Source organism: Prenolepis imparis, unplaced genomic scaffold, assembly GCF_030444845.1.
Source record: "Prenolepis imparis isolate NDT839.2.m4 unplaced genomic scaffold, iyPreImpa1.0 SCAF_4, whole genome shotgun sequence".
Classification (NCBI taxonomy): Eukaryota; Metazoa; Arthropoda; class Insecta; order Hymenoptera; family Formicidae; genus Prenolepis; species Prenolepis imparis.
In genome coordinates this window covers 13252877-13276333 of record NW_028141162.1, presented here as the reverse complement: position 1 = coordinate 13276333, position 23457 = coordinate 13252877, and the positions used below count along the sequence as shown (strand labels likewise).

The following is a 23457-nucleotide window of genomic DNA, read 5'->3' as shown; positions in this document are numbered from 1 at the left end:
CGCGACATGATTGCCTCACCCGAGAGCGGAATAATCAAAGCGCGTCTTGCAAACGCGTGATTTCAATAGCGGGGACACATCCGCCATGGATTTCCGGCGCTTGTTGCATCCCCCTGAGTTCGGCGAGAGATAAACTTGGGAATGCGCGTGATGCATTTCGCCGAAATTATGCACACGAGACACAGTCCGAACTCCACGAGCTAACACAGTAATACTCAATTGCACACCAACAAGTCTGAATTAGATAAACGTGACTCGGTGATTCGCTCTCTATCTCCTTTTAGAATTTTAGATTATAATCTCATGTGCGATATAAATTCCGTTCGACGAAATTTCCATCTCCTATATCTAGTTCGTCAGCTCCATGCAATCGACTTTAAGCATTCTATTTCTACGTGCAAATTTTAACACTGGTATTTTCAATAAATACGTGACTTCTGTTACGACCTCCTGTATATTTATATTTGCTTTACGCGAGAAATAGTCTTTGTTAAAAAATTATATATTTATGTAAATATACAATTCAAAAATATGTTCCGAAAGTTAAAAAAATACAGCATTGTGTATAAATAAAATATAATGCATATACGTTTTATTTTTCTTCTCTCCGCGCATTAAAACGGTCTACGCCAATATTGTAGTTGCAAATCGAAATTATTCAAGATATCGCGGAATCACGATCTTTTCGAACGAAAATAGCTGGCTACAATTTGAAGATATGAGAGAGAAAATGTTATCCAAATATCCGTTCTTTTGCTTTTCTCCGAACGGTAAAATTGCTTCGGTAACTTCTACATCTTGCTACATGCTACATCTTGAAATAATATTCTGGAAACATTTATTTGCCTTCGTCTGTTCCGCATTTATTAAATATGTAAGAAATACTTTTCAATTGATACCAGATATCAAACAAGTGTACATAGAAAATTGATGAAAATTATTCCGTGTTAAATTATATTTCAGTTCAAGTTTCCGATTTATTAATTATGCGGCTCGTTATTAGTTTTGTCCAGGCGAAAGAAAGTGATTTTATGGTTGACTGAGGTTTTCAAGACTAGGAAAAACGAAGGCGAGAAAACGGCAAGTGAGACGAAAAAAAAGAGGAAAGAGAGAAAGGAACCTCGTTGAGACCTAACGAATTTATTTAGGTCTGACTAATTGGATTTCTTTATAAATCCTATTATATTCGGTTCTACCGGAATCCCCGTGCCCCACTTTATCCCTGTAAACGCGTATCAGCTACCGATATCCTATTTGCACATGTAAGTGTCTATTAACCCTTTGCATACAAATGACATCCATGTGGTAGCATTGAGCGAGAAAATTCACGTGAAGTAAGGTGAAAAAGTGAAATCCTTTTACACAAGAAATCCTTTTATCACAAGAGTATTGCAAACGACGAATTGTCGGTCTTTATTATTTAATCTGACGTCGTCACGCAAAATTAAAGCATATGATAATGTCTTACTTCTATCAAGATTTAGATATTACAAAGTTTTAGTTTCAAAATTTGCATATGCAAACAGCAGCGGAACTATTAAATTTTCGTTATAATATTTCATTTTGTACGATATTTATTCAGCAATGCTATATTTTAACATTTTTTAAATCTACGTAATCTGTAAAGAATTTTATTTCGTTATATCAAATTAGGCATACTCAAATTTACAATTAATATAATAGTTCAGGAATTTATAATAAAGCAAGTTCCGATTTCTATCCTTAAGACGAATTCGTTATTCTGTCATTGTACAACTTTTACGTTTACCGTGAATTACCGTGAATCCTTTCCATTTTTCATGATATAATTACGATATAATTTATCGGTTCTCAAGAGAAATCTTAATGAAGCATAACTATAACTTGATTAGAAATATATCTCCAATACAATGCTTTTATCGAATATTAAAAGTAAAATGTCGAAAATTTAAGAGCATAATAAATAAAACAAATAAAAAATATTGATATCTATTCGTAAATATTATAAAATTCGTAGATAGAAAGCAATTTTCGAATCGTATGTCTTTTTTAACTCATTATCTCAACACCACCACCTGTACCTCACGTGTATCTCGTGTACCCTCGTCTTTGCCCAGGAATAACCATAGTAAAACTCGTAAAGACGAAACGGAAAGCGCCGCGGGGAGAAACTTTCCCACGAGAGATAACTTCGTTCGGGAACCAGCTGAATACACATTTAAGTTTTGAAACACGCGAAAAGTCATTTCGAGCGTTCGGACGGCAGGGCGAAGACTGGCCCGCAGCGGTACGAATTACCGGTAGGTTAATTGTGAGGTAGTTAAAGGGAGAGAGAGAGAGAGAGATGGTCTCGTGCTGATGTACCGCGGCCCTAAAATTGAATTATGTCATCTCCGCGTGAATATGCATGAGATTTCCTTCCGGCGCCTCCTGGACGCGGCTCGATAAAAAACTCTTGAACAGATGGAAATTTACGATTCGAGGAGAAAAACGCGTCGGAAAACACGAATTATCCGTCGCGATTTAATCAGGGACATTTCTTCCCTCTCGGAGGATTTCTATCAACGGCGTGTTATTTTATCGTCGACTTATCGTTTCTAATTAAGCAGATTATTTTAGAAAGAAATTTGATGTCCGTTACTATGGATTTTGATTTTAAAGGTTAATTACATGTTGTTAAATTCATTCTTGTTTTCGTGTTTTATAACGTAGGCAGAAAAATATTATCTCTTTTTTTTTGGCTTTCTGTGGCACGATTTTAATTGATGTACTAATTAATGAAATTAACCGAGCGCACTTTATTTCAGAACTCAATTGCTTTGATTGAAAGCAAAAATATAAGAGGCACTTTAATCCTTTTTAACACTTTAATTTAGTCGCTTTCTGTCTCATCTCTCTTGATCTGTTGCAGAGAATCCCACAATAAAATTGATCAATACGGATCTATAAAAGGATAATTATCAATAATAATGTCAATTCGCTCATGGCTTAAAATCGATCGCAATCCGACAGATATAAAAGAGCAGTAGTAATATACTTTCGAGTAATTTTTCTTTTTGACTTCGACTAGTAAAACTTTTTGCTGGGATCGATATCCAAGAAAGAAGACTCGCAAAGGCTGATTGCCAAGCAACTTCGAATCGTTCTAAAATTGAAAAAGTAGTGACGCGTCGAAAGAAGCTTTCGAAAGATCCATGACGAAGCTTCAATAACTGACAGTCGTGAAGTTAATGGAAAATACTCGGATTTTCTGTATTTATAAAAAAAATGAACAAAGTAAGCGAATTATAATTTATTATCAAAGAAAATGTGACTGAAAAAACTATGATATTTGCTTTATCCTCTCCATGATACCCTTGCTTATCTAATTTTAAAATTTATAATAATTTTATATAGTAACTTCTTTTATGAAAGTGCCATGAATATTTTTTATAAATTATCATAAAATTAAAAAAGCAATTTTTTGTGCATTATTTAAATTTCTCATTAACGTTAATAAATAGTTATATATTAAGGTTAATTTATATCAAAAGGTGAAAATGTTCACCTTTTATTTCTCCTAAACCGGTAAACAATTACACAGTTCAATTATAACAGTTGAGAAAGAAGTAATAGTTTCATCCCAAAATAATTGACTTGCGAAAAATGCAAAAAAATGCAAGAGGAAGACTCGCGACAGATGGAGAAGTTTCTTGAGAGAAACTTTCAAATAGTGCTAAAATTGAGAAAATCTTATAACCGTGGACGAAGCTTCGAACCATGACGAAACGTGCGCGCGTCAACAGGCGACAGGATATTTTCTCTTTTTATCCTCGTAGTTGCTAACACGATTAACTGTGCAGCTCCCTGAAATCGAATTAGTTCGTATCGGATGCCGCTTAATTTCGCTGATTTAGCTGTACATTGATAGGTACTGCAGTCACCCGAGCGCGAGCCTGAACGCGGCGACCGAGTTTTTACAGGTCGAATAAAGTTGGAGTTGTTTTCCACATCCCTCCCTTTCTCTCTCTCTCGTTTAACACTTCTCGTACGACGGCATCCCTTTCCGGATAACGTGACGTCACAAGTTGTAAATGTGGGTCGTATATACGCGAAAACAACGAAACGTTTTGAACTCGATGCACGCTCGCATTTATTCCGATAAACGTGAACCGAGTGATTTTGCCTAAAGGTAAAGCGAGAAAGATATATGATTTCGCGGTAAGCACTTCGAAGCAGAACCTCTTGGAATACGTATTAAAGAACCCTCATTGGACGATAAAATGTTGAAATAAATAATTCTCTCAACTCGAGCATTTTACTGAAATTTTCGTTCATCCGTATTACATGTGTGTAATAAATTTTAATAAATTTTCTTATTTATTTGAAAAAAATATAGAAGCTTAGTTCACGAAAAGCTAATTGTAAGTTTTTTTTCTTACAATTTAATTTTACATATCGTGATATTTTTAAGAATGGACTGCACATAAAAGAAAGTCAAGAATATGTAGCTGAAGAAAAATGCGATGGTTTCGACATACATTGTATATGTTTCAGGTATCGATATCTATAAAAGTTCGGATGTACTCGCCTTTTCAATTTCTTTTCTATTTTCTCGCTTCCTCACCTCTTTCAGCGTAAAATGCGCGCAAGTGAACCCCGACGAAAGAATAAACAAGCGATATCGCGTTCAGCTGGGTGGATATATATTTTACGCTTGTTTTCCGAAACTCTCTAGAGATGCTGTACCCGAAGCAAACAGTTTAAGCTAGTAAAAACGCTGGAAAATTGACGAAAACTAAATCAGAACTATATATATATACGTAACTTTTTCATAAAACAATTTAATGAGATATATTTCGACATTTTCAAATACTGTTTAAAATTTTATATTAATCGAGAGTCAAATAATAAGTGCACATCAATAATAAAAATTTGCAAGAAGTCTAAATTATATGGCTCTGTACATTTCAAATAAGATCTTTTTAATTATTGGGTGTGAGATAATATTTCTTGACAAATAAAATAATTTATTTCAATCAGATTTCCCCAAAATCATTTTCACTTTCATTTTTATTAAAGTCTAGCGATTTGAATTCATAGAAGACACATGAGAGATTCACTACTCTGTAATTATTGAGACGATAATTAAGCGTTCGTTGGCCTCTAGTTGCACGCAAAGCACGGGGAGATAATCAAGACCTAACTAGAGTAACTGGATTTGAAAGCGTGGGCAACTCGAGATTTGACGAAAGATGGAAATGCCTGAGATTCTCGTGCTCTTCACTGATAATAGCTCCTAACGCAACTCCTAGCAACGGCGAGGATTCTGCTCTGTACTTAACATAACTTTGCGTAATTAGAGGCTATACTGATCATGAAAAGCGATCTTTACTTAACACCTAATCCACTAATAATTTCACGTGCTATACGATTCTTCCATTATATTAATTTGAGCTAAATATTTCCTTATTATTCGTTAAATCGATTTTTTTCGTATCTTAAAATCGGAATTTAAAAGTGTTCCGCAACTCTAACAATTCATCGCATTAAAACATCCGTTTTAAATGGGGCGATTTTCTCTTGTGCAGGTTCAGCAGTAGCTATGATCGGAGCTAATCTGAGGTTCGGCATCGGCGCTTCCGGGAATGTCACGTCCAACGCCACTAAGGTGTTCCAGTGTCATCCCGGTGGTGTCACCGAAGCCACCGTCATATTTAGTCTCGGTGCGATGGGGATGGGGGCGAATATCATCCTCATGGTGCTAATACTGGTGAAGCGACAGCTGCGCAGGTACGATAATAATCCGGATCGAAGGACGGCGTTTTATGATCGTCGCTCGTCGATCCGGAAATAACGCCGAAAATTCCCGTTATGACATTCGACCGATATTAGTTAAAACTTTTGTTTCGTACGGGCATATACGTTGTTAAAAATCATACGACTGTGATTTTTTTGCAAGTGGAGAGAAAATAGATTCGCAATATAAAACGTATATACAGCTGTATATTGTTCTATTATATCCTTTACCTCGTAATGTTCAAATGTGTGATGGCTAATGATTCAATACCCATTCGTACAATAGCAGTATGTCGTTTGCGATAAAGTAAAGCATAATTTTACTATATCGTGACTTTCGATATTTTTCGAATAAAATTTATAAGTTAGGAGTAACTCTTTCTATCTGTATGTCGCGCACGTGACCTTATTTTAATCTGGCGAAAGAGTATCTTTCTAAAACTTGTTAAACTTTATTTCGATAAGTATACAGTGGCCAGGTAAATTCCACACGTATTTACCGAATAAAATCTTGATCGTATAACTGTATACGAGTAAAAAAAATGTGTGTATATTTCATATCTCGATATATTAATATAGGTATCTGAAATATGTTCGCGTAATAAACTATAATATTTCTAAATGTGGTACCAAACATATTCTCGGTTATTAATGTTTATAAAATCCACTTTTATTAACAAGAATGTTGACGGAAAATATGCAATATGTTTTGAAAAGTTATAAGCAAATAAAGTATTTTCCCAATTAAATTTAAATAGATATCTCAAATAAAAATTCAACAGAATTTTCAGTTTAGTAAAAAATATATTGATAAATGATATGGAACACAATCATAGTTTCATTAAGAAAAAGTCAATAGATTGTTAAAATTCGATATTACATTTCAGAAATATACTGTTTGTATATTCATTGAATTTTCTCTTATTTTAAATACAATTTAATTGCAAATAAGATAAGCTGCCGGAATGCGGCAATAAAATACGAAGACGTTATTTTATAAGTAAACAAAGGCAAGATGGCAAAACGGACGGAAGAGTGAATGATTATGTTACGCACACTTATCCTGGGATTTACAGGTGGTCCCAGGGATTGTTATTCCATCAAGCCATGGTAGACTGCGCGAGGGCGGCTATATTATTGCCTCTTGGCTCTAGCATATTGAATTGTCAGCCCGTTAACAAGTGCTCCCTGGTCGAGACTGCCTTTCTGCTGCTGGTAACCGTTTCTACGGTAAATATGCTAACAACCGTACTAAACGACAGCCCGGTATTTCCGGAGAGCGACGAGGAGGCAGATCTAACCGCTCCACTATTGATGGACTCGCCCCAGGTAAAATATAGCGCATACATTTAACGTGATTTAATTCGTATGATTGTCTCAAATATATCGTAAAATAATTTAGAATATAATTTAGAATATCAATTCATATCTATGTAAATTCTCGAGATTTCTCTCTCTCTCTCTCTCTCTCTGAATCTTAGTAGTCAAGTTTCAACTTATGTACTTACTGTTGCAATTCTCTCATAGCCCTGAGCTCTTCTAGTTCACAACATGTAATAAATTTTCTAATCCTCAATTTTCAAATCTCATTCCCCGTTCAATATTTCTCTATTATACCATTTGTATTGTATTTTATTATTGCATGGTGCTGAATTCGTTAATATAGAAATTGAAATACTGATTGCAATCGTATTTTTTAATAATTTATTAAATAATTCCCGAATTTTTATGATTATAAATGTTTATTTAATATAATAAAATATAGATCGTTTTTTAAACTCATGACGCGAGTCAATTATCTGTTCGCTTATGACAATTGATCAAAAATACTATGAACAAACCGCGTGACTTGACTAACACAAACGTCGGTCGTCCATCTCGCATTCAGAATGAGAGAGAGATTTCCGCCTAACCGCAGCGTGATAATGACGAATTTAGCGGTGACTGATTGCGGTGCAAACTGTCAACATCACGTAGCGCGGATTGTCCGAGATAAATCAAATTTTTTAAAAGCAAAACTAATTGAACCGTCACAGAAAAACATACAGCCGTGACTAAAAATAGGAATCCCTTTTAATAAACCGAATTAATCATTCGTAAAAAGAATATAATGAATTTTTTAATCACCTTTAAAATAATTTAATCACCTTTAAAATAACTTTTTTTTATATTAAATTATAATAAATGTTCAAATATAACTACTAATAAAATAAGAAAAATGTTTTAATTTGCACACACAAAAGTGTTGTCTAATTTAATTTGATCTAAATTTTAACAAAGTGTTTTATATTTTTACTTAATTTCTCATTCAATATAAAATAAATTTCGCCTTAAAAAATTTTAATTTCAACCTATCTATCAATACCTATCAATACCTATCAATACCTATCAATACATTGAATTCGAAAATCGCGAAAAAGAAAGGTGAATTTTTGCATCGTAATTTATTTCCAAATACATCCGACGTTTCTAAAATTTAATGCAAATATTATAAAAAATCCTATATTATGACAGTATCACTCGAGACACTAACATAAATTAACAATTAATTCCTCAACGATTTGGCTTTCCCGAGTGCATGTAGTAGCAGTTGGTTCCAAATTAATTTAACGCGATAACTTTCAAGCAACACTCAATTCGCTTTTGCAGCGACAAAGTTCTAATGACACGACGCGACGGTTCGTTAAATATGCGAAATGTCTATTATTACGAACGCGAGAAAAGTGCAACCGTGATTTTACAAGAGTCGGAATAATTTTCACGATTATTTTAGCATTACGTCTTTCAGCTTGTATGTGTTTTAATCTAATTCTTTCCAGTATAATTTATTATAGTTTTATGCGAAACAAGTTATCATATCACAAATAAATAATAAAACATTATTTGTTATTTAATTTGGAATTTATAAGAATTTTGACTTGCAATGTAGTTATCAAGATGTTCATGTTGAAATATAAAAATTGATGACAAATGGAAATTTTTACAATAATTTTTATGACGCAAGGAAAATTTAAAACAACATTACTTGTATTTCCCGATGAGCAGTTATAACAGTTTAGTTCCGATAAAGTGGTCTCTATTCTTTACGATAATAGATCAATTATGGATTACAGGATTTCACGGACTCTAGAGGGTGTAAATGAAGACATGAGACTATTGTAAACTCGTTACGCAAACTAATCACAACAACCTAAATTAGACTGCGTTTAAGCAAATAAATAAATGTAATAATTTACGTTTCCCAAAAATTTACAATAGGCATTTGTAATAATCAATAATTTGCTCTTGAAAGTATTTTTTCAAATTTGTTTTGCATTGCACAACCAAACTTATAATTATATAAAAATATTCCCTATTATGTTGCAAAATAATTAGTTAAACGCAACGATGTGGTTTAATTTAAATTTACAAATTTATCTCTATTTATAGAATATAAATTTAAAATTATTTGTGTTGATCAAATAATTAGGTTGAAATAGCCTCAGTTAAATATTTGTGAAGCTCACCGAAAAATTATTTGTACAGGATCAAGTATTTTAATTAAAACACATTTTCTGTGTATATTGTATCTTATTAATTAGTAAGAGAGATAAAAGCTATAATAATTTAAATTTTATGTCCTTATCTCTAAGAAAAAGAAAAAAAAAGATACAAAATTTTATTTCTAAATATGTAAAAAACAAGATTCAGGTTTAACTATCTTCTTGTAAAAATCTATAATATAAAAAATCGTTATTTGAACATATTTCTATCAACAAGGAGGAATTCGTATAAGATTTGCAAAACATTACAAGCTTGCAAAATTCGCGAAATTCGGAAGAAATATCATACGAACGGGAAAGTTCTTTTTCGCAAATTTTTCAAACGATTTTTTATTGCTTACAGTGCGTGCTCTTTGGCACTTTCATGATCTGGTTCGCGAGCATAACGATAAATTTGGGGCCCACGTTTCTCAGCGGAGCCCTAGCGGCCAACACAGAGAGCGGGCATAATACGCCTAGTTGCCCGTTGATACACGGCCCTTTTCGTCACTATATACTCAACGTCCTTTGGATTATTATCAACATCATTTGTGTGGGGCTCACGCTTTTTCATTTGAGAAAATTGCACAGGGATTTGACGAAAGCTAACGTCGAAGCGGTGAGCGACATTGATTATATGTATTAATATTCAAAGAATCATTATGAATGCATAATTATTGAAAATTATGTTTATGCTAATAAAAGTATAAAATTGGATAATAATAAGAAAATTTATGTATAAAATATGCTAATAAAAATAATATGTCAACTTGAAATGAAATTTTGGATGACAACGTTTTAATATTTTTGCGAGATTATATTTTCCTACGTAACGAGTTTTATTCATTTTAATGAAAAAAAAAAAACATTAATAAAATTAATCTTTCCTGCTTTTATATAACCGCATTTATCTCCAGGTACGAGTAGCTGGCCTCGTCACAACGCTCGTTAATGTGACAGGCGGACATCAGGGTGCAACCAACGCGCTTGCAACCGAAGATGGTGCAGTTGACATAAGAAATGGTACGACACCGAAAGTAAGTCATCATGTTAATAATTTTCCACGCATAAAATATATTTCTTCGTGTATTAAAAATTAAATATTTTGAAAAATAGTTTCTTGCTAAATCGTCATTTTTATTCATAATTTAGTGTGTTTTTCTAATTTCAAATTTTATTAACAATTATCAATACGTCTAAACTCTTTCTTGGATACGCTCCTTGCTTCTTACGTTTCTTTACGCTCACGAATGCAAACTGAATTGAATGTGCCAAGCAAGATGACGATGCAAGGCGAGTATCAGAGGCGAATGAAGATCTCAAATTATTCAGAGACGGCATTTCGATATATTTCAGAGAACAGGCGCCATCGAGGAGCATCGGAAAATGAGGAATTACCTTAGAAGGATGGAACGCGAGGGCGTGCAAAGGGTGAAAATGTTCCTGGTCATAACGGCAGCGTATATCATATTCTGGGGACCATTGTTTTTCGTTACCTTGGTGCACCATCCTATTATAGGCAATCCTACAGGTTACGAGGTAATTAGAATAGATAGAGCATCGACGGGATGAGATAATGGGAAATTTGTATCTGCTGTTAGCTTTTATGAAATATAAACACTATTGATATTTATGCTCCGCAAATATCTCGGTCATTACTTATGTCATCTCGTTATCGTATATTCGTGTGCATTTGCGATATCAGCACGCGTATATTAATACGCTTTTTGCATACGAATTGCTTCCCGCAAACGATTTTTTCGGTCTGATAAAAAAGAACGACAGTTTAATATCACGTTTATTCATTCCACGAATAGAGACTCTTATTAATTTGAAGAGATACGCTTGCCAGAGATGATCATTGGTACATTCATAATTTATGTGCATAAACATTATAGAGATAAATAAATTTGAAAATTGACAAGTGTCAAGTAGCAATCGCGATCGAACTAAATTGCAAATGTCAGTGTTAATAATTAAGCAGTGCAATATCTATAAATAAATAAATATAAATATCTGTCAATTCGGATACTCGCTTTTATTCATCATAATAATTTAGCATGATATAGTGTCTAAAACACACGTATGTGAAATATTATGAACCTTGTCTACTGACGCTGATTTGATGTTCGATATAAAAGCGCGATAGAAATAAATGCGAAAAGTTCGCGAAAAGACACGAGGCATAAAAGCGAAACTTGTTCGACCATATGCCAATACACGGTTGATCGTGAACCGAATGAAGTCGGTCGAGCGAATTCGCTGCTACGAGCGGGGAATTTCTTCCGCGAGAATCTTTCTACAGGAATATAAATTTTCGAAAGAAGCAAGTACGCGTTGAAAAACTCGAGACAGCGTCGTAACAGAGATGCACGAAATAGCTGCATTTAATCTTCTCAATAGACTCCCGATATTTGGACGAAGCAAAAATCGCGACGAAAGAAGAAGCGTAATAATTTAAGAAGAGAGAGATAATTCTTATTTGTTTCCTAACTAATAATAGATAAATTCCAATATATTTCCATGCACAGATTTTATAACGCGCTTTAAAAAATCTCTTTTAAATATAATCTTTGTTTATCTTAGGTAGAAATCCATATAAATAATTAAATATATTTTTCATCATTCATAATAATTAATTTTTGCTATAATTCATCCTTTTTATTTTATTTCTATTATTTCTCTTTTCAATTTATGACTGCGCTGTTATATAATTTTGCATCGGTGTAGCATACCTAATTTGTAGATTCACATTTACAATTTATATCGTACTATTACGTACTGCATCTAAATCACCGGATTTCGCGGTTTGTTATACCAGGTGACTCTGCACATCGCGTATGTGCATGCCTTCGTAAACCCGGCTCTGTTCCTCACCCTACATCGCGGGCTGCGACAGGGTATGTCGGACGTGTGTTGCGGCTGCTGCGAGAGCATAGCCCGATGGATCCTCGGATCCGCCGCCACTAGTCCGATGCAAAACGTCACGCTACCCCGATACGAGGCACCAATGAATCTACCCTCGCCCCCGGATCCACCCCTAGCCGCGACTATCGCGCCATCATCAGGACGCAATCTTACCAATGTGGCGCTCCTAAAACCACCCCTGCCACCGACTGCCAAACACTTGCTGGTGGTAGGACACTCGGCCGAATAATCGTCAAATCTTAACGCTGAATTCGTACCTAATGACTTAAAGACCGGGTCCTTAACGATTCAAAGAGAATCGTCTTAATCACTTGAAGATTGATCCTTAATTACTTGAAGACTAATCTTCCTCGATGTATCCCCCCAAAATATCGATTTCTTACGTGACTCTTTTATCATATAAATATTAAATTTATTAATTAAACTTGTGGTAAATTCATATAAATGTATAATTATTATATAGGACAATTCTATCGCGGTACCCGATCCCTGGAGTTTGACTTCAAGACCCAAAAGCACCTCCAGCCTTTACGAAGAGGAGCTGTCCAGGAGACCGAGCCTCTTGCTGCCCCGACCTACAGAATTGAACGATCTCCAAAGTCCGACAAGTAGCGATTTGCCCAGCGAATAAACGAGCAAACCAATTATAGAAAAAATTAACAATGTATTAGAGAATGGTACGTTAATTGGTGATGCTGATGTAAAAAAAAATAATCGCAAAAAGATAAAAATAAATTTTTCGGGAAGACACCTTCCTTTAAGATCCTCTCCTGGAGCATTATATATTCTCTTATATAATCAGATATTTATATTGTCAGTAAAGAGAGAGAGAGCCCCGAAATCAAATAAATTATATACTATATATAGTATATCGTCACCGAAACATTTTTTTATGACGAACGTTAATATATTATATATCAGCGAAGACATCACAAATATTTGCATTTACGCGATTTCTCTTGAAAACTTTATGTTCCTACAGTTTTTAACAACAATGTAAATGGAGTCAAGATTGAACTTCATCGTAAGTTTAATTTAATTCAAATCAAATCGGGTTTCTACAAATAGAATAATTTTCTGCGATGTCAAAGAGCGAGACCTTAAATTTTTGCGCAGTATAAGATTTTAATCACAAGAATAATATATCTTGAATTTAAAAAATAATCGAAGACTTGATGTATACGTTTACTTGTATTTTTATGAGATGCACGTATTTTAGACTTAAAGATATCGACAGACTGACTTTTTTCACAAAATTCGTACTTATGTCCATGTCAATTTACACGATTCTCACGTCCGAAATTGTTAGTCAAAATAATTATTAAATATTATTGCTTTTATAAGACCTAAGAAACAGCACTGTCATTTTGCCGTTTCAAAAATGCGTGCTATTCTATTTTTCACAAATTTGTGACTAGAATTATTTTCAACAATTTTTATTGAAACAATATATTTCGCTCTAATAATGTCTCCCCCCAAAAATCATAAAATTTAATAAAACTAATAGTAAAATTTTAAATAATTGTGAGCAATATTATAGCGTAATATTGCTACAATTATTAATTAGTTGTATATAAAATTAAATAATGGAAAATAAAATTTACTTTAGTCTTGCAATTGGCAGTAAAAATTCAAATTTTACTATTAATTTTTAATACCTACTAATTTTTAATTTAATATTAAATATATATTTTGGGACATCTTATACATATATACTAAACAATGAAAGTATGTTTACTTGTTATTATAAACTGTTTATCAATTCCATATATAGTTTAAATGTTGGAATATAATTTTTTTTATTAATTGCATTATGCGTGTATTGTGACATCAACTAATTGTAAGAAAAAAAAGGAACAAATTGCAAAGAGAAAAATTTAATCAACCGGGCATCATCTAAATATATCTGTGATTGCTGATGAACGTCCTAGTCTTCGTCCTGTGTGGTGTCACTAATAGATTTATATAGAGAAGATATATTATATACATATGTATATATTATGTTTATAGATAGAAAACGCGTGATACGATATATTAGAAACGTGAGATAATTATGTATAATTTATAATCTGCTTTTTTCAGTAAGAATAAAACTGAAAACGCAGCGAACATCTGACAAGGCAGAGAAAAACAACATGTATTAGAAAGTGTAATTAAAAGAAAAAGATTTATAATCCCTTCCTTCGCGTCTAGGTGCACTTACTAGATGTATATAAGGATCGGATGTGCAATCCTTCGTAAAGTGGCACTATCGTATGAGCTTCTTCATCCGGGGATTCAATCTTTCTCTTGAGAACATATATTATATATATTGAATTACATATATATTTTCTATGTGAGATTTTAGAGACTGCACCCGTTGCAATCGCACGATATCAGCATTTCGCTGATTTAACTGCGCATTACATCGACATTACATTACGTTTTTGTTTTATGCAAATGAGAAATAGCGACTAAGAGGAAGGAAATAGAGATACGTCGATTTTAGTTAATTTATTCCGCAAATGGGAAAGTGGAAATAGTCATAGCCCATGCAAATGTACATGTAAGCAATTTTTCCACAAAATTTCATTTACTATCAAAAATTCTTTGCAAATGTGTATATTTGCTATTAATCCTTTTTTAGTAATTCGTATTAATTTAAATTCAACATTTATTTTCAAAATAAGATTATGCGAAATTATTGTTGTAATTTTCGCTAAACTGCGAACGGAAAGCAATATATCCCCGTACATTTTAAATTTTTGCTCATCTTACTCTTTTGTAATCAAAAAAAGACGCGAATATATTTCGGGATCGTCCTCCCTAAGAAATTATGATATTAAATAGATTAACTCAATATTAAAAAATAAATAAGAAATAGCAAATTTAACGAAAAAATGAGACGAGGAAAACTGTAATATTAAAAATTAAAGCTAATCAAAATTTAATTACTTGAACCTAAAATTGACCAAAATTCGAGCAAATGGTTTGAACTTTTATGTCACGCGTAATTTTTTTAAACCACACAACACTTTTTTCATATAAGTTAGAAATAACTTTTAATTATGAGGACAATTAAAAATAACGATTTCATATAAGAAATTATGAAAATAATTCATATCTCTATATCGTCACTGTACTAAATCACAGTTAGCAAATCGTGATCATTTTTTGATTATTAAAATAAACTATCTCAATTATAAAAAGATATCTGAAGAGTAAAATTCAAACATAAAATTTGGTAACAGACATTTTTCTCAATGTTTATCTCTTTTTATATTATTTATAAGTTCGATCAAATAAATCAAAATTATCGCAATTTCTTTTAAAATTACGAAAAATATGCATGTTATTGGCTTCATTAAAATATACATATTATGTATATGTATATTAAAAATATATTAAAAGTGTTATAGTATAGAATATTTCTTATTGTATAGCGAAAAAGCATATCAATGTAGCGTCACATATTTGAAAACGAGTTCAGCGTAATATTATGTGACGAGTGTTGATGTTCATTAAAATTACGTGAGATTAACTCTTCACTCAATCCTATCTTTCTTTATTTGCCGCAAATGTGTTAAAAGCGGCGTATGAAAAATGCTGGTTAAATACAAGTCAATTAACTACCGTAACTACAACATTTTCTTTCTAGGTATATATATATTATATAAATCACATGTAATAATGTCCAATGTAAATTAATGTAAAGTACGCGTAAGAGAAAATATCAGAATGAGACCGAAATTTTTTATTGTAATTTTATATATGCAACATCGAGAGAACAAAAATGGCCTATATCCATTAATAGCAATTGTAAAAAAGGCAGAGAAAAAAAATATTTAAATGTATAAAAAAATATACGAAAAAATGTTTGAATCGAAAATTCTGTCACAATTAAATATGTGTTTGACACACTGTACAACATTTTTGCAACAGTGCTATTGTTAGTTCATACATGTACACATATATTCTATGATTATTATTTTGTTTCTCAACAAATTGAATGTAAAATTTAGATTCATATATCTGGGGCTAATTTGAAATTAATCGAAATAATATCGTATACACCAACGTATAGTGTATGTATTTAAAATTTTATAGCTCAATTATTTTAGAATTAAATTTATTTTATTCACCTATTTAAATGCATTATCTTTTAATAACAAATATCTTGGAATTGCTATCAAAATTTATTTTTGTGAAAGCGTGCTTGAAAGCACTGGAGCGAATTATTCTAAATAATCTCGTCAGGGGAAAGTATTATTAAGAACATTTCTAAGCGAATAGTGTCTGAAAAATTGCTGCAAATTGGCAGCAACATATGCGACACTATATAAGTTATATAATTTATAAATCCTTGTCAGAAAGGAAAAGAGAAAGAATGCATATATTTAAATGTATGTAAAATCCTGCTCACATATTGAAATAAAGTCTGTGTAATATATGAATGTAATCACGTTGTTCGTCTTCCTATCAAACGATAACACAATGCGTTTAAAATATAACGAAAGAGGCGATATGTTTAACTTGGCTTTGTACTTATGTAGTTAATTATTTAACAAATTATTTAATTATTTAATTTTTTAACAAAATTTAATTATTTAATTATTTAATTATTTAACAAAATATTGATCATTTTCTTCCTAAGAAAATGAGTTTTAAAAAATCACAACAATTATAAAAAAATCTTATGTTTTATTCGGAAATAAAAGCGAAAGTGTTTTACGTTTAAAATAGATTGGAAACTTCATAATCTCATTTCATTATCTTTTGAAAGATTATAAACGCATTGTCAGGAAAATATTTAATTAGCTGTCTCACGTCGTCACTTACCTGTTCGAAGCCACCTAATATCTCTGTCGTGTCCATCGCAGAGTTCACAGCTATTGACTTCAGCTTCTGACCCGTCAAAGCAGCAAACAGGCGAACCACGTTGCTCTTTCCACAACCGGAAGGACCAACCTGTAACATTGAGTTTAAAATATGATTAATTAACGAAAGATGAAAAATTCTAATAAAAGATATATAATTAATGAACATACAAGTATAGACATCCAATTCATCTTAACGCATTGCATGAGGCTCTTTAATGCCGTTCTTTGATCTCTGAGCACTAACAAATTGCAGTCTTCGTCTGCGCAGCAATTTTTCCGCTTTAACGTCACATCGCCGATGAACAGTTTATCTGCTGTGATGTGCATCGGCGACTGATTAGGTGGGAGCGGATATTTTTCGGGCGAGAACATTTCTTGATATATATGATAGATCTGCAAAACAAATGCGTAATATAAAAAATATTATATAATATTAAAAATAGACGAATTTACGTATTTTAATTCATGATATTATAATCTCGATGAGCTTACCTTTTGCCGATCTTCATCGGTCCTCATTCTATTAACATAAATAAGCTCTACACTATCACCCGGATTAAAATATTGTTTATCGCCACGATATTTGTTAGAAGTAGCCTCGATAATCGTCTCACACCATCGAGTGATATCTCGCAGATTCATTTCCCATGGAGATCCGGCATGTCCCCACACAACGCCAATTTCCGACGCTAATTTACTATTGAATTGTACCATGTTATTAATCAAGTCCACGGGAAGTTGTGGAAATTGCACACCAAGTATAAACTTCAAATCGTCCTCCATTAATGTCTCTATAGAAACCTGCAAAAAAATAATATTAGAATACAGAAATTATAGTTTGATAGTATTATATTAAACTTTACAAATGTAATAGTACCTGAGTAAATCTATTTAAGAAGGATTTCGGTAATCCTCGTCTGGCTCCACCCTGCCGCAAGGGATTTTGACAGCCAAACAATCTTGTGCCAGGCTTGACCGAGAACGTCTTCCCTAGTTCGGGAATGTATATCTCTCCCCTGTGATCGAAGCAGGCGTTAAGGCCTTCCAGGACCGATTGCGAGGCTAGATTTAATTCATCGAGCAAGATCCAATATCCAGCCCGCAAGGCTCGCAAAAACGGCCCATCCCGCCATGCGAATTCACCACCTTTTCCACCTTCTACGGGAAAATCGGCGCCGAACAAATCGGATACGTCCTGTAGAAAATGTCATTTATATTAATTTTCAACACAATATATATATTCAACACAATATGTATATTACTTTGACAACATGATGAAACGTACCGTTTGGTCGCTTAAATTGATTCTAAGCAAAGTCTGTCCTGCGGCTTTGGCGAGTGCGGAAACCAGACTGGTTTTTCCTACACCTGGACTTCCTTCCAGCAGAATCGGTTTGCTCAATTGCAATGCTCTTAACAGCTTCAACGTATTCAGCTTCGTAGCGGGAGTTGTAAATGTGAAAACATGATTTTCGGGAGAGATGTGCGGCCCTTTCTTGATATAAAACGGTGATATGCCAAATACGTCTGAAGCATCCATAATTGCTTTTTCGTTTACTCGAGAAGTTTCCACATGAAGATCGGATCTTATTGTATTTTCCACCTCTGAGCTAACAAATCGGAGAGCCGCTTCTGTAAAGTCTCTCAATTTGCCGATGCTAAAAATAAATAATAGTTAATTAGATATTGAATTCTTTGTTGCATTAAAATAAATGAGTGTGAAAACATGATATACGATATAACTTGTGTATTTTCTATTCAATGTAAAATTAATAAATGATTTAATTTTGAAAGATTTAATTAAATCTTACCAAATTAAATTCAAATTTCTAAAATTTGATATTTCAATTTTTGTATACAAAATTAATATTACTTGCTAATGCTCACCTTTCCGAACCTGTGCAGCCGGATCCGAGGCTATCGATGTACGTGAGACAAGCACCGTGATAATACGCTTCTCCGACCGTCAGTTTCGACACGAGTGCGTCGCACTGAGTGCACGTGTTTATGAAATCGACCCAAGTGAGCACATCTCGTATGGTCACGGTGAGCTTCTTGCCCACTTCGGTCATGTGCAACCATTCGGTGAATCTCAGTATCGCGGTGGCGACGGACTCCCTCGTCGGTTGCGAGTCGATGCGAAGATTGTGTATTATTATGTCGCGCCAATCGTTCTTTGCCATACATCCTTCGCACCATACTTCGGTGAAGCGATTCCTCAAGGCCGGCGATAGCTCCTTCTTACCGTAATCACCACCGGGATTCATCGTGCCGATAAATACAAATTTCTCATCAGCGACGATCACCGCGTTTTCTTCACCACGTGAAGACTCGATTCCTCTCTCGGTCAATAGAAGACTACGTTCCGGTTCTGTAACATAAAAAAATTACAAGTTCTTTTTTTTTTATTTTTCAAGTTTTAGATACATGTAATTAATTTCTTTCTACACATTTCATCTAATTTGCCATGACTTATACTCACCCAACAATGAATTTAATCGCTCCAGAACGCTATCGTCGGCCAAGGAGATCTCATCGGCTAAAAACAGATCGCCGTGACGCATGGCATTTATCAGAGAACCGTCCACCCATTCGAAGAGCCTCTGATCACCTTCGGCACGTTCTCTAACTGGTCGCAGGTTTCCCAGGAAATCGGACGATTCGGTGTGCATGTGACAATTGACGCTGCGCATGGTTTGACCGTTGATAGTGGCGATCAGCTGGCAGACTGTCGTTTTGCCTCCGCCGGTTTCCCCGACCAGCAGCACCGGTTCCTTGAACTGGCAGGATTTCTTCACCAATATCGCCATTCTACGCATATGATAAGTCCACACGATGTGATCGAAGCCCGAGATCTTGTTGTTCAAGATCTCTTCTAAAATCCGTCTCGTCACAGCCGAGGTCTTGTCGTTTAGCGTGAATAGGTTGTCAGGATCCACGTCTCTCTTCAGGTGCTCCTTTATTACTTGCCTTATCTGGTCCGCCTCCTCCGTCCGGCGGACTTTAGCCGCGAGAACGAGGTAACCCTCGTCCGCCATATGTTGACTCCAATCGTAAAACTTGTTGCCTACATCGGGTGCTAATCTATACCTCTCGCCCCAACGAAAGAGATCTCGCAGAGTTATAAATCCCTTCTTACCAGCGAAAGCCGCTGTACTCTTACGCCTGATTTGAAGATCCGTCATTACGTTAATTACTTGCTTGCAATACGACTCGGGCATGTTGCATCTCTTGCCGAGTATTGTCTGTAATTCATTCGGCGGTATCTCATCGAAGTGTAATTCCACGAATCGATTTCTGAACGCTCGGGATAGAACTTTTCGACCGCCGTAAAGACCAGGAGGATTTTGCGTCGCGAATAGCATGAAATGTTTGTGCGCTTTCACGATTTGTTGCGTCTCGGGTATGAAGAGCTCTCTGTTGTCGTCGAGGACCCGATTCAAAGCTTCCAGAACGTCACTTGGGGCTAAATTTAATTCATCCAAGATAATCCAATATCCTTTACGCATCGCGTCAACTAGGATACCTTCTTTGAACATCAGCTTGCCAGTTTCGTCCGCAATATAACTTCCGACGTACTCTTCTAAATCTGTATGCTCGTGATTGTTTATTCGGACACAGACGTGTCCGGTGGTCTTCGCCAGATAAGTAATCAAACTGGTCTTCCCTACCGATGTGTCACCTTGTAGTAAAACTGGAATTTTCCCGATCGACACCACTCTTACGAGATCTCTCAAATTTCTTCTGATGGAATCAGTTAATATGTAGTTACTAGGTACCTCGGGCGTTAAACTTCCTTGGAGAACCCAATATCCTTCGATACACACGTACTCCTCGCCCGAATTGCATTTCGGTTTCGGTATAGGATTGCCAAGGAAGGCTTTGTCGTGATCACCCAAGATGGCCTTCGTGATCATTTTCTGCACGATTGGATACGAGTTGTAATCCAGCTGCGTCAGGAAACTCAAAGAGAAGGCTTCGTACATGGATCTGTGCAAATTGCCACAGGGATTCGATGCAGAAATATACAACGCGCGACATAGAGTCCTAAGACTGTAATGCGGTTTATGCGCCGTCCCGTCGAACAACGTGTTCGTAGCTTCCTTCCTCACGTTCAAATAAAATTTCACGATTGCCTCGTGTACCTTCACGGGCATATGTAGATTTTTCAAGTAAGAGTTCACCAGCAGCCGAAGATCCGGTAGCGCGGTTAGCTCGTCGATGTAGAACTCGGTGAATCTGTTCCTCAAACCGACCGGTAGATCTCTCTTACCGACGTCTGTGGCTGGATTCATGCAGGCAAACACTGTAAAGTCAGGATGTCTAGTCACAGGCTCGCCATCGCCGTGCTCGTGCAACAACAGCGATTCCAAAGAACTTTCCAGTAAACCGGAAAGGCACTCCAGCGTTTCCGCGCTCGCCAGATTAATCTCGTCCAAGAGAACCCAATCGCCATTTCGCAAAGCCTTGATCAAACTCCCTTCCATGAAAGAGAACGCATAGGGACTCTTCACTTGAGTTTTCAGTTTATTAAGTTTGTTCCGTATATTCTTCCATTTCTTCAGCATATCTAGTTCACTGAGTAGTCTAGAATGTCCCTTCTCGTCTTGTTTAAGTTTAAATTTTTCCAATAACTTTTGTAATTTTTCTTTCTGTATTTTTACAGCGGCGAGCGTACTTCGAAACATTTTAGCAAGAAGATCATCCCATTTCTGCTGCTCGCAACACAAAGTTATGCTCTCCAAGTACTGTTTATTCGGCTCTGCCGCGAAATAAATATGAAATATTTCCTCAAATTTCTTAAGAATAGGTGAGATCAGAAACTTTAAATCCACCGGTTTGTAGCCGCCTAATAAATCGACGCTCTCACTCTGCTGATTCATATTTATAATTGTCAATTTGTGATTAGTGCTTCTCGCCAAATACTGTATTGCACTCGTTTTTCCAGTACCCGTCTCACCGACTAACAGTACAGGCTCTTTTTGCATGATACAGCTAGCTATGCGCTCCAATAAACACGCGGAAATTCTTGTAAATGAAAAATTGGTATTTTCTACATACGTTCTCCGAGCATACTGCGTTTCCATACAAAGCAAGTGCGCTCTACCCGCTGTCAGAACATTGGAACGTAAATCTATAGAAGGCTTGTGCAAGTTGCAGAAGTACTCCGCTTTAGTTTCTATAATGCCGAGTTTGCAAGCCACCAGTTTGGCCAAGTTTAACCGTTGATCTGCAAAAAAGATAATTAAAATTCTTTTAGATAAAACTTAAAATATCACTGTAAAAAAAAGAAAGAAAAAATAAAAGCATACTTGGATTAGGCACCGAACAGCAAAAGACGTCCAAAGCATCCTGATATATTTTTAATGCAGAATTTGGCGATGATACGTCGAAATCGACGATAGCTCTGGAACACCATTTTATTAAATCCCTTGTCGACGTCTGTCGTCCGATCTTCAGTGATGCTATAGCATTACTCGCGTCATTTTCACTATTATGATGTCCTACAGAAAACAATAGGAACACGTCTACTATTCTAGTAGCGATAGTACTCAGTACTGGAAATAGCGTTTTTACTACGGTTACTAATTCGTCCTTGGATAGAGGTTCCACGTTTAGACACAGCCAATGTTTCTGCAATAAACTCAAAGATCCTGTGACGTGCTTTTGAATGCCCGTGGCAGATATCATCAGTCGCCGAGTGACGAATAACTGAAATTTACTGTTGGCATAAACAGTATCGCGATAGCCCGGTACACAAAGTGTTCCTGTTTCCATCAAATTGCTTAAAACACTGACTACATCCAGAGCAGCGCTGTCTACATCTTCTAGTAGCAACCATTTGCCGGTGATAACCGCTTGCGTGAGAACACCCGGTTGCCAAATAAATTCGCCAGGCACATTGGTACACTTGTACATCCCCAGTAACATCTTCGAATCAGTCTGATCCCCTAGTTGCACCTTGACGAAATTCGAAGTGTCGTGTCCGGTGACTTTGGCTAAATACTCTACCAGAGCTGTCTTACCGCAGCCTACTGGACCTTGCAAGCAGATACATTTCCTGGAGCCGATGGCCATTGCCAGACTTTGCAGATTTTTCGTCGTAGACAGGACTGGAACTAATTTATTGGAGTTTTCATTCTTCCCAAGAGTAGGTAACAAAATGCCACCGACAGATATGATAGATGAGATATTTTTGACTGTATCTTCCATTAACTCCAAGTTCGCACAAGCAATACTGGTGTCCGTTCTTTTGTTTTCTTCATAATCAGTCAGAAATTTTTCAAAGTTTGGAATAAATGTTTGTGCGCATGATAATCTTGTTGATTCAGACATGTTCAACACTATCGCTATGCATTTTAAGGCAGCCCTGGAATCAAATAAGCAAGTCT

At 35.1% G+C, this 23457-nt stretch overlaps 2 protein-coding genes across 6 annotated transcripts in view; one reads left to right on the top strand and one right to left on the bottom strand.

The window, feature by feature from the left end:
- Positions 1 to 13686, top strand: part of LOC145935342 (uncharacterized) — a 47521-nt gene extending 33835 nt beyond the window's left edge. For 4 of the 5 annotated variants that reach the window (XM_083036571.1, XM_083036569.1, XM_083036567.1 and 1 more), the window contains 7 exons: positions 5550 to 5751; positions 6834 to 7086; positions 9643 to 9897; positions 10196 to 10315; positions 10635 to 10817; positions 12100 to 12414; positions 12670 to 13686. In XM_083036571.1, the coding sequence (XP_082892697.1) occupies positions 5564 to 5751; positions 6834 to 7086; positions 9643 to 9897; positions 10196 to 10315; positions 10635 to 10817; positions 12100 to 12414; positions 12670 to 12837 (1482 nt within the window). In that variant the 5' untranslated portion in view covers positions 5550 to 5563 and the 3' untranslated portion in view covers positions 12838 to 13686. The remainder of the gene's footprint in view (positions 1 to 5549; positions 5752 to 6833; positions 7087 to 9642; positions 9898 to 10195; positions 10316 to 10634; positions 10818 to 12099; positions 12415 to 12669) is intronic. The other variant, XM_083036570.1, reaches the window with a different exon arrangement.
- Positions 1 to 23457, bottom strand: part of LOC145935339 (midasin) — a 94995-nt gene that overhangs the window by 70085 nt on the left and 1453 nt on the right. Inside the window, exons 4-11 of the mRNA XM_083036557.1 lie at positions 22378 to 23435; positions 19548 to 22295; positions 18953 to 19436; positions 18351 to 18723; positions 17943 to 18260; positions 17558 to 17866; positions 17234 to 17458; positions 17025 to 17153 (exon numbers count right to left, since the gene is read on the bottom strand). Coding sequence (XP_082892683.1) covers positions 17025 to 17153; positions 17234 to 17458; positions 17558 to 17866; positions 17943 to 18260; positions 18351 to 18723; positions 18953 to 19436; positions 19548 to 22295; positions 22378 to 23435 — 5644 coding nt within the window. The remainder of the gene's footprint in view (positions 1 to 17024; positions 17154 to 17233; positions 17459 to 17557; positions 17867 to 17942; positions 18261 to 18350; positions 18724 to 18952; positions 19437 to 19547; positions 22296 to 22377; positions 23436 to 23457) is intronic.